The following is a 17,613-nucleotide window of genomic DNA, read 5'->3' on the forward strand; positions in this document are numbered from 1 at the left end:
CGTTACTGTGTCATGCTATGTTCACTCACATCTTACAGACTCGATTCACTCAGAAACAGTCTCAGCTGACAGAAAGCGTATCTATGTTGCTAAAATAATATTAATATGTTAACCATTCTCATAATAATACAATATTAACTAAATTATATTGCAAAAAACGTTTGCATAACACAATACGTTCTATACACGCACGCATATACGTGTTTGTTTTAATTTTTTCAAAGAACAAAAACAACAAGCCCACAATGGGGAAGATTGCGACCATAATAATTGTAATCTAGTGTGACCACGTTTCACAATCGGCAGCAGAGCTATTTTACTTTGCATTGACGCCGTTTCACGCCTGTTTTGCGTTTTTCTGACGAGAAAGACCAACGTAATGGTAGCCATTGTGCGGCGGTCTCTTTGCACGCGGTCTACCATTGAAAATTCACGTGATATCGTGTGCTGCTGAAGCGCATGCGTATTGTGAAAAACGAAACTGAAAAGGACCAAAAGCTGTTGAATACTTGAAATGTCTTATTTAGCGCGTTTATTTCATGAATAATAATTATTGAACACATATTTGAAAAAAAATGAAAACAAATTTTTAGACTTTATTACAGGGCTGTGGAGTCGGAGTCGGAGTCGGAGTTGGAGTCGTGGAGTCGTGGTGTTTTGGCCGGAGTTGGAGTCGGAGTCGGAGTCGTGAAAAATGAGCGACTCCGAGCATTTCTTAAATTATGAAATTTATGAATTTTTAATTGCGTAATAATGAATGTGTATAGCGTATAAATATTAAACGTGTAGAAAAACACCAAAAATACCTGATAAAATTAAACTTTTTTGAGTCGGAGTCGAAGTCGGAGTCGGAGTTGGAGTGGAGTCGTGTTGTTGGTAAATATCGGAATCGGAGTCGGAGTCGGAGTCGTGTTTTTTTTTAACGACTCCACAGCCCTGCTTTATTACATAGTTTTTCGCCAAATAGACATCCATACTTCTTCATACAGCTTTTCACTAAAAACACGCAATGAGACAGCATAAAATAGACATCAAGAATGTAATTTAAATTTATTATGTAATTTAAGTTTTTTTCTACGCACAAATAAATTTAGCGATATGACGCTTATATTTCCTTTCCGTCGCAATTACAGCTTTTTAAAACTATTATTTATTGTTGGCCTTGTACGTGCTCTAATTAATGCATTAATTCGTCCGTATGAGATAATCGATTTTTCGTTTTTCACAATCAGACAAAAAACAGTTTTTAGAGCAGGTAGCGTAACCTACAAAATTATAGTGTAATATTCTAGTTTAGTACAAGAGCTAGAACAATATAAAAAAAATCATTATATCTGTTGCAGTGATTTAGATTATTTATTGAGATGTGTCATACTTTGTCATTTTCTCGATCCAGTTCGAAATTATTTGTGGGAACAATTTGGCGAGAAAAACTTCAACTAAATATCTCTAAATCACTTTTGAGAGCAATTGAAGATTTTTTTTACCAGTGGTACAAAAAATAACTTACACCCCCCCCCCCCATTTTTTAAAAATAGATAGTATTGATATTGCAAAATATTTCAATTTTTATTAATGTTTTGTGAGAATAAAACTTTATTTCAATACTTCAGTAATTTATTATAGAATTTTCTTAATAAAATATGTATATTTTTATTATCCTGTTTCATGATTGCAACAGACTTAAGTGTTATCAAGGAATCACTGATAACTTATCAGTTTTTGCATTTGTTTTCGTAAATAAATAAATTAATCTAATTTATTTGACAGATGTTATTTATATTTTACCGAAGCTCGCGATCATATGTCAACCGAGGTTGCACTCCCCTGAATACGGTCGATACATTCCTTCAAAATTCAAAAGAAAAGGCAATCGGTGTTTATATGTCACAGAAGAAAGACTCTGTGTTGTATGCTTATGACTTTAACAACCTATAGATTTGAACTGGCTATTGTTACTTTAATTATTTTGTGTTATACGGGCGCAGATAGGAACATGTTTTTTTCAGTTTTGATATTGTTGTGGAATTTCTGGCACGTTTTAAAAATTTGGAGATTTATAAAATGTACAGGAGCGCGCTCCTGCTTCTAAAAAAACAAAAAAAACACGACTAATTATCACGTAGATATTTTTAATAATGTCTAATTAAAATATTTCGCATAAAATATGATTTTAGAAAACATACTGCAATATTTATTTGTAGCATAGAAACGGTTAACTCGTACCTATTATTATTTATTATGTTAAAAAATATATAAAATGCCATTATTGTCATGAGGCCCGGAATCAATGTTTTCTCAGGATCTGGGTTCGATCTCAGCGGCCCTATTCCCATTGTAGGTTCAATCGAAAGTGCACATTCGCTAATGGCTATTTCTATGAAGTCATATTGAATTTCGGCAGAACGACCGATTCAATTCTCCATGTTTTCATTTCATGATGTGAAAAAAAAAACATATTAATTTTTCAATTTAATAAAGTTTGTTAAAAATAAAATTAGCTAAAGTACATATTTTTATTCCTATTTATGTTCAATAACTTACTATCTCCTGTATATAATTCTTTAAGCAAATTCTATGTCGTTTCATCGTTTGTTTTGTGCTGAATTGTATATAGATGAAATCACCAGAATTAAGGTCAGCTGCGATTAAATTTATTCAACAAAATTGATGGATCATTTTACATACATAATTTTATCGAATTTATTGTATATACAATAGCTAATAATGTTTGGAACAAATTTAATATACATAAAAATCAGATCCGTATCGGCATTTGTTTTGTGCGTATTTACATATAAATTAAATAACTAGAAGTAAATTAACCGCGATCGAGTTATTGAACTACAACCGTATTGAAACAACAAACATAACACGAAAATCATAATAAATTGCGATACCCATCTATTTTTGAGATAGGCTTTAAGCGATATTAAAAGTGGGCCTTTCCAAAATTTGCTTCTATCAACGAACGAATTCTGTGAATTCGGTCATAGTACACACCACCACAAACATTATATTAACAATTGTTTTTCGAAAGCATTTAAATGCATTTTTTGTTGAGAAGGAGCGTCTCATTGTCTCGCATTTTGAAACAAAATAAAGGCGCTTAAAGGATCGTGGATTTTACAGCGGCACTAGTCACTCGGGTATATTGAGAGAAAACGATCTGTATTGCTCAAGTATACAATTATTTTCATTTTTTTCTAATTTTATTTGAGATAATATAAACGAATATTCGATAAATTATTCCAATCGTGGATTAAGAACCCTAAAACGCAGGCACTACATCAGAGTTAAATCCCGAATGTTCATACTAGTTTGATTATTGATTTGTAAATTAGTATCTTGTTTTCCAGTGTCATCTTCCAGGATCTTCTTCCCAATATCCAGTGCATTTTCCGAAGTTGAACACGTGTAAATAATTAATAACATATAATTTAATTAATTTGTAACATGTGTCTATAAAAATTGCTTCGTTGTTACTATGCGAATTTATTTTTAATAAAAATAATATACAGTTAACTTGTTGGTTCCAACAGTTTTAAACTAGCAATTTGTACCCTTATGTAATGATTTTTTTCCCCTATTTTCTTGGCGTTTATAAAAAATAAAAAAGCAACATTTATTTTATAATTTTCACTAGATTACTTCTAAGCATTCACGCTGATACCAATGTAATATTTTACTAATGCAGCCTTTTTTTCGATCGTCAGATTTGGCCTAACGTCTCCTTAAGTCACCAGGAGTTAATTTAACTTCTTCAGACCCAAATTTTAATATATAATACGATTTTTTAATTAAGGGAATGCATCACATAACCTTATATGTTCATATTATATTATTTAAATAAAATAAAATAATAAAAATTCATCTCAAAACACATTTATGACAAAAACTTGTTAGCTTTATAATTTAAAAATCATCAAACGACTACTCTATTTTTTTTAATAGCTTTTGTCTGACGTTAAAAACGATAGAACATACAGAATCGCACAATAGCCTCTCAAACTTTCACAATCCACTATTTAACAAAAACTTTCTGAACCATTTTCTATACGAGCTTCAAACCTCATTTATGAAACACTATCGAATAAGCATTGTTTGAATCATCATTTCGAATGTCGGTTTTTCGTAGTAGTGGAATTAGTTCTTAATACGATTGGTATTCAATTAGTCCTTCGAAAGAACGTTATAAAATATGTTACACTCAGTCACATCACAAATTGCTAGCAATCAATGACGACTACAGTGCCTACTCTCAAAACGCAAATCATTCGAAGAACACATCGATGATTCTCGGACAGGAAACATTCACTATTATTCGAATCAGAGTCTACCTTGTGTAAAGTCACAAAAATAATCATTTTTTTATTTAAACTCATGCAGTTGAAATGATTGCTTTTTATATTATTGATTAAGGTACTTGAACTTAAACTGCTTTATTTTAATTTTGAAGGTCGTTTTTCACATTGTCATTTATTTCAGAACGCTTTCATCCATGAATTTATAGCTTAAATCGAAATTGCTAATTATATATGAGTCATTCCACTAAATGTTAACACATACATGTAAACAAACATGCATGGTAATTAATGATAAACAAAACAAACCGCAAATAACAGGTTACTCTTCGTCCATATTTCCTGTTCTTCAGAACACACATTATGCAACTTATTCAATTATATCAAAATCGAAGGCGAAAATTATGGAAAGAATGTCGTAAAATGTCACGGTTGTAACCAACCGGTTTGTTTGCTATGTTAATTGTGCCTGTAACGGTGTTATTACACGATTTTGAGGAAAATCATCATTATGCTGTACTTAAGATCACTGAATGTTATCACAGTATGAGCTCAAAAGATTGGTCCCTGCCGATTACCGGCAATTATTATCATCGACATTGATGAATCGACAAAATCGACGGATTCTATAATATTTTTTCTTGCAATATCGCATCACCAACGAAGCGAATGATACTCCCAAATTGCTCATAGTTCGTGACGGACTTGTCAAAATGCTGTTTGCTCGAAAAATCGGTACTAATTGACGCCTGTTGGCAAACGAAGCGTTCACTATCGTTTTTCAAGAGGTTGAACACGATGTGTATCTAAAGGGGCGTCCAGATTATGATCAAAATCATTGGCATGTCACACAATACTATTTTTTCAATTGTTACGACATAATCTAATAAAGCAAAATAGGAGCCACCAAAAATGTACTTTATATCAGAGTGTTTATAAAATATTCCTTCAAGAACAGTTCAAGGGTTTATTCAAAGTAGGTGAGGGTTTTGAATTGGCCTACATTATTATTAAAATATAATTACATTGTAAGAGTTAAGTTTTCGTGTTCTGTGCTGGTACATTGAAACAACGTTTGGACGCCCCTTAATCCTGGCATTGATTGCAATTTTTTATGTAAATTATTTTGCATTCGTTAGATGTTCTTATTTCAACAGCATTGGAAACCACTGAATGGATTACTATGTCACAACTGCCTATTTCTACGTATCAAAAGATTTGCATTTACGACATAAAAAACATTTTTGCACAGCTTTATAAAAAAAATTGTTTTTATCTATCAGTAATAATATGCATCGAGGTCGGCAAACTACGGCCCGCGGGCCAAATCCGGCTTGCGAACTAAAACTAAATTTTACAATTTAAAGTGTGAGCTATAACAAAACGCAAAACCTATGAGTTAAGGGGTCGAGAGATAGAAACGTGTGTGGTGCTCCTATTGCTTATAATTCGACAACATCTTTAGTGCCAAGTGCACCGCTTTTTGCGAAATTTTGTTCTCATTTAATTATCCGTGGATATTGGTCTCGTCATTGTAAAAGTCAAAAAGAAAGAGATTACTGAACCCGAGTGTCATTTTTTAAAGCAGAGTAGAATATAAACAGATTTTTTTTATCAAAAATAAAATAAGGAAAATGAAGCTATAATTTAAGCAAATTTACAAGTAGCTCATTTATATTTTCATAAATAAAGAAAACAGTATTTTCTTAAATAAAGCTTTTTACTGAGACACGAATTTTAAGAAATTTGCGATAGATGTCAAAATTCATAATTGATTCGAATAAATAAAATTGTAAGTCTTAGAGAAAATTGCGTTTTTTTTAGGCTCACTTAAATGTTGCTTTCTGGCCCGTCGAGCCCAAAATATTTTTGATCCTGTTTGCGACCCTTACCATTAAATAATCCTTTTAATAAGTTTTCTCTTAATATTCCAATAAAATCCGATTCAATTATCCTATATTATGTAATATGCATTTATAACTTACTAAATATCAATATAACAATGCGAAAACAAAATTATACAAGCATTGTGAAATTTTATGTCCTAATTATTCGCAAATCAATCAAACAATTACAAAATTTCGCATTGACAATTTCACATAAATTTCCCATTACACAACAAAATATTTACTCGAGATAATGCAGTTCATCATAATAAATTTTTATAACATTAGTTGCACACACCGACGACCTTCTGATCACGTGAAATTCAAGGTTTCCTCATCTGCCGTGCATTGTTAAAAATTGTCATTATGTTTCAGCATCAAAGCAATTTGTTTCATTGACGCAATTGACCATTGTAATGCATTTCATATGAAGCAGTTTTAATTCAGTTAAACAATTTTACATATGTAATATCAGAAATTAATATTATTTTTTTTATTTTCACTGGCGTGATATTTGCATTGAAACTTTGGGCAAAGCTGCATATTGTAAATAAAAAGCCAAACTGTAAAAAATATCTGCGGATTTTTTTAATGAAGTTGTTGACACGTCATAATAATGATTATGAAATCCAATTTTGAGATCATCTCACGATATCGATATCTATGAAACCTGTGATTAGTAAAAGTAATCCGAAAATTTCTTAATTGATTTTTTGTCAAGTGCGTGTGAATCCCTGTAATAATTTTAAATATTAGATACACCTGCACTTGTCACTCTGTATTCTCACATATAATTATTACAACGTCATAATGAGACTATTTTCATTTTATTTTATTTTTATTTAAGAGAACGGAAAATATTAAATAGAAAAATTCAATCGACTCTCACTATTGTAGGTCGTAATATTGTTACAAAGCGTTTCCACTGCGATGGCGACGGCACGATTTTATTGCTTTTGACGTGGATTCTAAACACGGATGTCCCCTTGAATTGGCTAGAAAAATACACGTTATTTAATAAATAACTATGAATCCTAAAAAATGAACACTGACTGACAAATTTATACCTACCCCCCCCCCCCGTCTCCCTGGGAAATCTGAAATGACGTTCCTGCGCTTGTGATAAAGAGTATTAACCATTTAAGAAGAAATGGGCTTTTTCATTAAAATGGGATACCGTCGTGCCACTACCTTGTAACAACTTTGGTCACAAAGTACGCGTCATAATCAAAAAGGATTAAAATATCCGTCGCCTTGAGAATATATAATGCGTAATGGAACGCGGGCCACCAATAGTCATTTCAACCCTTCGCAGACTTTGTCTGAGAATTTTCTCTTCGACTCTTAATCTGAGACACATTTACATTTGAACATTTACTTCATCCGAATTAAAAAAACCCTAACTTCACTGTAAATCGTTTCAACTTTAGACCAGCGAAGATTGCAGAAATCGCCGCTTCTCTCTTCGCATCCACTGTTTCAGCCTGACGCTTGGAATCCATAATTCAACCCACATAGAAAACGCCTGAAGCAACACGTACAATATTTAATAACAAACTTTGTCTTAGCAAAAATAAACACCAGACACTTCAGTGAAAGAGTGTTTTAAATCATAATGCTATTCTGGAACTCAATAAATGTAATGCAATGGATCACAAACGACACAAAGAAAGGTGTATATCAATATTAAAATAACATTATGTGTCAAAGAGAGTATATAGCCAAAATATTTGTCTCGGTAAATTGAAGAGTATACACTAGTGACAGTTTCAAAGTGGATTTATAACAACAACCTGGAATGCCCTGATTGCAATAAAAGTATGATTGACATTGCCCGTTTCTATGCTAAGGAACAGAGATTTTATTTCAAATTAAAATTAATCAAAATTGTTTTATTCAATATAAAATAATATTTATTAATCTATTAACATTGATGTGCTGCAACAGGATTTTTCAAGTTACATGAAAAAAGCAATGTGCTGTAAATTTATTTGCTATAAAACGATACACACATAAAAACCTCACGCGCCGGACCTGCCTATGAGCGGTTTGGAATATTTTTTGATTTTTTTTAATTTATATTAAAGTAAACATTCAGGAAAATCATATGCATATCTTAAAAATAACATTATCCAGAGGTGTAACATTACGTTGCAAGCAATGTTCAAATCTGGACCTCTTTGTAAAATTTGTGAAAACTCATTCACGTCGAGGTGATACTTCATGGCCTCCCAAGAGTCCTGACTTGACTCATCTTGACTTTTCGACCTTATTGAAAGATAATATTCGAGAACAAATGGCTGCTATTCCGCGCGCAATGTGTCAGCGAATTTTCACAAATTTGAGGTCTAGATTTGAACAATATTTGCAACGCGATGGAGCACACCTGGATAATGTTATTTTTAATATATAATTTTCCTGAATGTTTACTTTAATATGAATTAAAGAAAATACACTAAGATTCATAGTATTTTTTTTAATAATTTATTCTAACCCGCTCATCTTTATGGCCCACCTTTTAAAACAATTTTTTAAAAAGGCACCAAATGCCTAGTTGCGCCTCTGGTTGTGGCCACATATGTCAATCGAAATGCTACCGTTATTGACATTCCTACGATTATCTCAATCAGACAGCATAACGTGGTTTTAAAAAAACGCAATCGTATTCGAACCATTCGTGTCAGAGCGTTTATGCAATCAATGATAAACTCCCTCCCGCAGTCTCAACCTGCGGTGATTCAAACAGCCATGACTCACGTAAGGCTTAATAATATCTGAAATCGTGTACAGCTGAAGAGACTTATGGGAACGGCCTTTGTTTTTTTTTATTATTATGTTGTAGGAAAAAAATAATGTACAAATATATAGACAGCTTGCGCAACGCGGATTGCGTACGACGATGCAATTATCGGTCACACTCTAATCGATGATGCGATAGAGCGAGACTGCGAACGTGACGTCGGAATGTTAACCGTGCATTGCTGCTAACCGTCAAGGACGGAGCCATCGGCAAGGTGAAAGAAGTCATGGCGATGAGCTTAGAAGGGTTTTTTGTTATTTCTCACACACGTAAGAGTTGATATGTGTACGACTAACAACCGGTAAACGACTGTACATAATATTTGATTCAATCTGAAGCAAATGCAATACAAATTACAAATCATACATATGTATACTTTTATCTCCAACTTAAAATATTATTTATATTTATTTTTTCAAAAAATGTCCATTAAATCTATAATACTTTAGATACAACGCAGATGTGCTTGCCAAAGCCCAAAATTATCTGATTGATATCTGCAATTAAATATTTTAAAAAGATATATTTTTAATGGATTATATAATTAATATCACTAATATGTTTTTATCTTTATGATAAGTTTGAATATTAATAGGAGAAATAATCCTACTGAAATAAAAAAGTATACTTATAAAAGCACAATAAAAACCTTTGAATGCATTATTTTTTATAGTGTTATTTTTGAATTGCAAAAAGCAATGTTTAAAAATTCAGTATGTTTCCAAACGCCAACAAAATGCATTTAAATGTTATTACGTAATAATTTTTCTAGTATTCCAACATGAAATCACTATTATTGTTACAAATTTTTCCATGTACACTAAGTGTACATCACCAGGGCGCATCAATTTTTTGCCTTGTAATAATGTAAATCTTTTTAATTGTATTAAGCAACATTTAAAAGTCATTCTCGTGTAAAATTTTCTCCATTACCAAATAGCAAAAACATGCATTTGAAGGTTAAATTATTTTTTTATTATATTATTATTACTCGATTGATTGATTCAAAATTCACTAATCAGTAAAACTAATCAGTATTCATATTAATAAAATTAAAATATTATGTAATCCAGAAATAAATGTCAATTTTTTATTGAAACAAAAAATCACTTTTAAAAGTATATTTTAGGAACATAAAACATAATCTTATTTTAAAGATATAATATACCCTTTCTCTGCCTCTCAGTCATTTTTTAACTCCATTAGTATAAAATATTAAAGGCTTTGATACAAAATATTCCGATAGCTCCCTTTTAATATCTTATACTATTTGATTTTTACCGCATCGATCGAAATAAATAATCGTAAGGAGCAGGGTCTAGAGAATAAGGTGGATGAGATATAATCTTCCAGTCAAGTGTTGCAGAACTATTAAATTTCTGTTGACAGCTGCATGTCTTTTTTTACTTCCTCTTACACAACAGAAACTTGATGTTATTGTTTGGCCATATTTAAGAGTTTCGTAATGCTCAATCCATTTGCAATCCCACCATACACATAAAATAACTTTTCTTACAGTGAGCCCAAATTTTAAGGTACGTTTTGCTATTTAACTTTAAGATAACTGCTGTATTCTACGAAGATTGTTGTTGTTTATTATCTTCTATATTTTCTGGTATTTTTACTATCGTAATCTTCCGTTTATTTTTTTTTAATCATATGTGGCATTTGCGGATATCCAATTAATCCCATACCGCTTCACAATTTAGTTTAGTGATTGTAGTTGCCATTTTTTAAGTAATTAATATAACATGTAATTTTGTATAAATTGTTCACTTGATGAAAATTCTGACATCGTAAATTTTAAGCGCAAAATTTTTTTTAATTTTGAATTTTTTTAATAATACCATTACAAAAATGATGCAAAATCATTATTATCATAGTTATATCTACCTGCAGATTATTCTGTATTATAAATTTTTGCGTTTTATTTTTTTTTCAAATCCTTTTTTTACATAATTTTATTGACAGCGTTAAAGTAAAACCGCGTGTATTGAGGTATAAGTGTAAAAACTTTGTATTTATTTATTAATTTAAATTAAATGACCTAACAGGTTATCCTAATGCGTCACGATGGTCATAATTAATACATTGCATTATTTTAATACACTAATATAACTAAAATAATACATAAAAAAGAAACAAAAAAAATATTCAAATTAAATTATACGAATCGGACCAGTTCTTTGTAGCTGACATTAAACAGATCAATATGCAATTCCAGCGTATTAAGGAGCCGGATGGCGTCTGCCATAGACGATGGTCCCCGGGTGCTCCCACCCGCTTCCTCAGGTCGTGTGTTAGCCGAATTCCGCTTATTAGCGACCCTAGCACTTGGACGAGTCGGCAAGTGTCGAGTGATTCTCGAAGACGTTCTGAAACCCATTATGATCGACAATACACACACTATGTATTTAATTAATTTAAGCGCTTAGCAATTAGTAATAATATTTCAAATATTAAAAAAATATGTATGTGTAAAATATGTTTAAACTACTTTTTTTAACGAAATGAAAGTGTAAGTCAATCACAGATTGATAAATTATAAGAATTATTATTTATTTTTTATTTATATTTCTCCATTAGAATACGCAATTAGAAATTTGATTTGCAAAACAATAACAATCGAAAGTTTCGATCGTCTAATTGGAAAGTGAGCTTATAATTTTGTAAGCATTATTATTTATTTATGTATAAATAAAATATATATTTAGGTTAAGTTTATTACGCTGGAATTTATATTGAAAGATAAATGGGATTCTTATATTATAATACTTACATTACAATTTCTCTTTTAAATTTAAATATCTTAATATATTACGAATTAAACAATGCAACAATTACATGAGAAAATTTATGTTTTGTGTGATAAATTATATTTTTTATTTTAGTACATTTATAGTCGCATTGTTTGGCTTTTCTCCGTAGATAAGATAATATACGTTATCTTTCACGTCCATACGCGAATGCGTTCGATAAATAAAACTATCATGTTTAAAAATAAATTTGATTTATTTATTTAATAATAATAATAATAATATATTACTAATGACAACATATTCAATAATAAGTAAATGTACAATGCTTTGTAGTTAATACGATATAAACTACATGCGATTTTTTATACGTACTGGCAAATTAAATATTTACACAACATGTCAGTCGCGGTACGATCATCATCGACAATGTAAACCAAATTGCACTTATGTTTATTATAACATATTTTAAAATCAGTATGGCCAAAATTTAATTCTTAAAGTAACATGATAATACACCGTTTAACCCTTTTGACGCTCGATGGTGCGAAACAATGCGCAAATGCATTCCCAGATTGTAAATTGTTTATGTATAAAAGGACGAGGAGTGACAGCATTGGGTTCGTATCGATCGAGAATATAAATATATACAAAAGGCAAGGTCGTTTAGATATAAAAAGTTGACCGAGTCGTATTCACTTTCGCGCGAATCGCAACTTTGCACTCCCATGAAAATATTGTAAATTTAATCATACGTCTATGTAGCATGTAACATTTGAGAATATAGGTAAAAAACACTTGCACGTATACAATGAATACGTGGAATAAAAACATAAATGAAATTGTTAACAGCAATTCAATTCAATCGTGAATCGTGAATCTCTCATGTGTGTTACAAATACACTTACAATGGCTGATTCAGAATCAGCTATAGATTCAGTGACTGTAAGTTTAGTTTAATGTAAACAAATACTTGGAAATGCTGTATATATTAACTATCGATTGCGTGGTTATATAATCAGATAGTTTGTAAGAGTATGAGTAGATTGAAACTGTGTTTGAAGTACAAGGGTTAAACGTTCCGAATTTGCATTATAAAAGTTGAACCAGCTCTCGCAGATCCGTGACAGTGCTTCCATATTGTCACAATTTTATACATTTATACAAACTGTACATAACATTATCGCGGAATTGGCCGAGCGTCCCATAAAAAAGTATTTTTAATGCACGTATAGATCTATCTGTATATGACCTTAGCGGTGATCTCATCCGCTGTTTGCTCAATAAATTTGAAGAACTAGCACTGAACAACACTCTTTAGATTGGGGTACATGCGTTGGAATGTGCGATGCTCCCACGGGGTTGCGCCTCAAACCGGTCGGGTGGGTTTTCATAGTCAAAAAGTGCTACAACTGCTTGACGATCTCGAACTTGGATTTAACGTCCAGTTTGGCCGATTTGGGATCTACCTTCTTCTTGGCCGCTAGTTGGGCTCTCATTTCTGCGGCGGTCATGGTCAAGTTTAGCTTGGTGATTTCTGGAACTTTAGGAGTGAAGATGTTGTGATTTCTGCCGTCTTCTATGGGACTGTCCGGCTTCTTGTCTGGGAGCTTATCTTCTTGTTGAGAGCTTTTCTTGTCTTGAGCTTTTTTGGTCTTCTCTGGATTGGGAACTCGGTCCTCAGGCGAAGGGGTGACCACCAACAGTTTAGTCTCTCCTTGGACTGTCTTGATCTTCTGCACCACTTGCTTGTGATTGTCGTTGGTTATGCTGACGCCGTTGACCTCGAGGATCTTGTCGCCCTGCTTGAGTCCCGCGGTCTCTGCGGGAGATCCTTTGTCCACCTTGCCTATGTATTGTCCGGGTCTTCCTTGCTCCGCTAGCAAGTTAAAGCCGTAACCGTCGAAGGAATCAACTTTAATGACATGGCAGAGCCTCGGCTGGGGACCGGCGCCGTTAGCCATGTCGCCGGCGCAGACCACGACGGTCGACTGTCGTATCTGAAACACCTGTTGCGGCCCGCGAACAGGTGAAACGAGTTGCCACACCGTACTGACTTCGAACACCAGCCGACAATCTATCGGATAGTGAATTTTTGCGGTGCGCCACACAGCGCGATATGGACGATTACAAAAAAGTTTGCGGTCAATTAAAAATGTATTTCCATTTATAATTTACTATACACAAAAATCGACTTTGAAGAAAGCTGGTTTTTGAATTTTCATGCGATTTAATAACTTTAACAGTGTCAACTATGAAGAGCTGGTCCGAATAATTTAGTATAATAATATTTTTTTTAATTGCAAATTTAATTTTATTATATTATTTTAGTTTTAGATCATTGTGACGCATTGTTTAAATACATCATTAAAAGATGTATAGATGCTAGGGTTTGCACCGCCCTTTTGTGGTCCAAAGTTTTTTTAAATAAGTGTTACCCCAAGTCCAAGTAATTTTGAATGAATATATTTAATTAAATAATTTAATGCCATTGAATATAATAAAAAAAGTATTTCTTCTGTATTAAATATTTTTATATTATATTGACGATAATTACAATTATGTAATAGACTGGCACATAAATGTGTCGAAGCACGTCGTAACTATCATCATAAATACAGAGAATTCACTCCCTTTTGTGCATTATGGTCACGCAAACAGTACGCCATCGGGCGATAGAAAACCATCTAGCAAAGTTCACTCTTTAAAAGCTCAAACATATTTCGTTAGTCAAATATACGAGCGCAACAAATTTATGTATGGTTGTGATTCGTTGGAGACCTCCTAACCTACGGTACAAAATGCCCTACAGGGAAACGATCGACAAACAGACTGTAGAGCGGCAACCGATTGACCATCATCATAGACGAGACACTGCATAGAGACACAAACCGCAGATGATTGATTAAGGCAAACAACAACAGGCGACAAGCAACAAGAGATCTCAGAGGACCATCCCGAGGACATCATATCCCCGCCAGCTTGTCCACCAGTGCTCAGAGAAAAGCACATACACTTTTACAATAGTTTGTTTTGATATATGTCAATTTCTAGCTGCGAAGTCACACCTCTTGGGCCAAAAAATCCGAAAGTAGTTTTTAAATTATATATTTATATATTAATTTAAAAACTATATTTTTTTATACATTTATTGCTAGAATATTATTTCATTTTCATAATTAAATGAAATTTATTCCAAAGAGCTAACTTTCCCCTTCCCCCCAGCCCATACAATTATCTAATACAAAATATGACCTTCCTAAAAATCTGTAACTTAATACATGTCTTCTATATGCCAAAACTCTCCGAAGAAGGCGGCCCTCTTTGACCTCCCCCCCCCCTCATCTCTATTTACGCTACATATCCTTCACATATTATATGTATACGAAAAATAGCACATATTTGAGTCAGAATTTATATTACATTTGGGAGGGCAGAGGGGCATTCCCCCCCCCCTTCTTTAATTTATCCAAAAATGCATGTCATTTAATGAAAAACTAAGAATTTAAATTAAAGAAAATTAAATCAAAGAAACACAACCACTGACAGAATAACTTTCCCCCCCCCCCTTCTTGGAAAAAGCTGAAAATACGTCTCTGATTCTAAGCCAGAATTTTTTGGGTTGTTATAAAAAAATTTGCCTTTCGATGCTCACACGAAAGACATATATGAAAACTAAAATTTTACTTAAAACTATTCCACCAAAAAAATGCTACAGAGAAAATCGACTATAAATTTTAATTTAAATTCAGAAAAGAGGTACATAATTATGTAAATTTAATGATGAAATTATAATTTTGCAAATTCTGGGTTCGTTTTTGCCGTTTCAGACTTTGTGTATTTTTGTAAAATTCGTATATAATTCGTACAGAGCCAGCTTCGCGTTCCACCAAAAGTCCATCGGCAATTTTGCGAGTCCTTTGGAACCATTTGTGTAAAAGAAACAAGTTGTCGTTTCTATGAATCATTCTTCGTCGAAATAAATCAAGACAATACACAAAAAAACACACAGGCCCGGGTCCAGATTTTTGCCGCCATGGGCAAAAATAATTTTTGCCGCTCTTTATTATTTAAAACATGATTTTTTGACTGCGAAATTTTGTAGGTATTTAAAAAAAGTAAAAAACCTTATTTTTACAACATAAAATGTATTTATATAAAAAAAATACCATGTGCTTTTAAACGTTTAATTTAAAAAATGCAAAAAATACTATATTTTTAAAAACTAATGATATATTATAAATACTGCGGATTTCATTAAAGGGGCGTGCAAATCCCCCATATGCATTTTTTATAAAAAATTGCCTAAAACTATCAGAAAACAATTTTGAATAAATTAATTAAGACGATATACTGGACAAGAGCCATAAACTTTTCTAGTGAAAGCTTTTAAAATGAGTTCTTTATCGCTTTGGATTGTGGCATGAGGCAACGAGATGTGCGTCGGGAATAACCGTCAGTTATTGTTTGCTTTTAAATGGTCTGCAAAAATTTGTCAATGTCATCGAGGAGTCGCCCAACTTGTTAAGTACTTGCAAAGTGTTGACAATGTACGAGACTAAGTTTCTATACACTAATTTTTGCCGCCCCCAGGCAAATGACAGTTTGCCCACCTTAGATTTAGGCTGGACCCACATGTTCGATCCTGTGTTTTCTTCTGACAGTCAATGTTTCTAAAATAATAGGCGTTTATATTATATGTTTATATTTTAAGCCTTAATTTTAATTTTATTTCGTACTGATTTAAAATATGAAAAATATATACTTTTAGTATTAACATATAAATATGTATGTATATATGATCCTATATTTAATATTTTAATTGTATATTTCAATTCTTCATAATCTTGCAAATATATTCCAATATTTTATCGTGCGATATAAATTGAGATTGTATACTTTTTTATCAATGTTCAATTTTAATTCACAGTTCTACTTTAAAAAATATGTTTTTTTTTAGTAAAAATTAAATGTACGATCCATACTTGAATGTGTTTATAGTCAAAAAATAAAAAGTAATGCTAAATGCTATTATTTTGTTTTATTTTTATGGTTTTGCATATCATTTAAGATAACAATTGATTGTAATTCTATTGTAATCAATCATAAAAATTGACGATATCTAAACATCTAGACCTTGATAAATATGCATTTTTAAATTATTCCAAAAACATATTCAAATCTTTATGGAAAAAACCGTGCTATACATTTAACAACTCGTTTGCCATTATTAGAAATTTAAAAATATTTTCAATTTTTCTATAATATATCTCAATTACTGGACCACTCGTAATCGTTGCGAAGAAATTAGTCGCAAAAGACTTGCTAAAAGGGTCTCATAAAACTAATTGATAAGTTTTATTCCTTGGATATTTTAAGAAAATACATTTTTCTCGTCGGCGTAACAAACAAAAGAGTCAGTACATTTGTATTTATTGTGCAACAATATTATATTCGCTCAATGAATCATATAATATTTTGAAAAATACAGCATAGTTAAGATAAATACAAAATATACAACAACAGATGGTCCAATTCGAGTTTCCGATGTTAGTAGCACTGTAAATCAGAATGTGAAATTTATATGAATATTTAAAAAATCATATACATACCTATATTTGCTACAATATATTATTTGGAATATATTTTTAAATAAATATTATTTTAATAATAATAATATTTTATTTAAAAATATATACGGCGTCCACCTGGATTTTGGCACCTGACAACACTGGCGCTGCGAACGCCACCCCCTCTGATAAGCTATCGCCCGTCTCTGTCGCACTCGTCGCCGTCGCGCGCGGCTAGGGCGAGACGCCGAGAGTCCACGTATACGAGAGGCTCCGCAACAGGTAACGTTTGAAAGT

The 17,613-nt window shown here is 32.1% G+C and overlaps 1 protein-coding gene across 1 annotated transcript; it reads right to left on the bottom strand.

Moving 5' to 3' along the window:
• Positions 1-11,983: 11,983 nt before the first annotated feature.
• Positions 11,984-13,805, bottom strand: LOC148235619 (Na(+)/H(+) exchange regulatory cofactor NHE-RF1). The gene has a single exon (XM_088184760.1). It carries the CDS (start codon positions 13,708-13,710, stop codon positions 13,153-13,155), a length of 558 nt encoding a protein of 185 aa, XP_088040886.1. The 5' UTR covers positions 13,711-13,805; the 3' UTR covers positions 11,984-13,152.
• Between the last annotated feature and the right edge of the window lie 3,808 nt (positions 13,806-17,613).

This window comes from Plectrocnemia conspersa, unplaced genomic scaffold (assembly GCF_051122295.1).
Source record: "Plectrocnemia conspersa isolate PC_06_02 unplaced genomic scaffold, ASM5112229v1 ptg000004l, whole genome shotgun sequence".
In the NCBI taxonomy this organism is placed as follows: Eukaryota; Metazoa; Arthropoda; class Insecta; order Trichoptera; family Polycentropodidae; genus Plectrocnemia; species Plectrocnemia conspersa.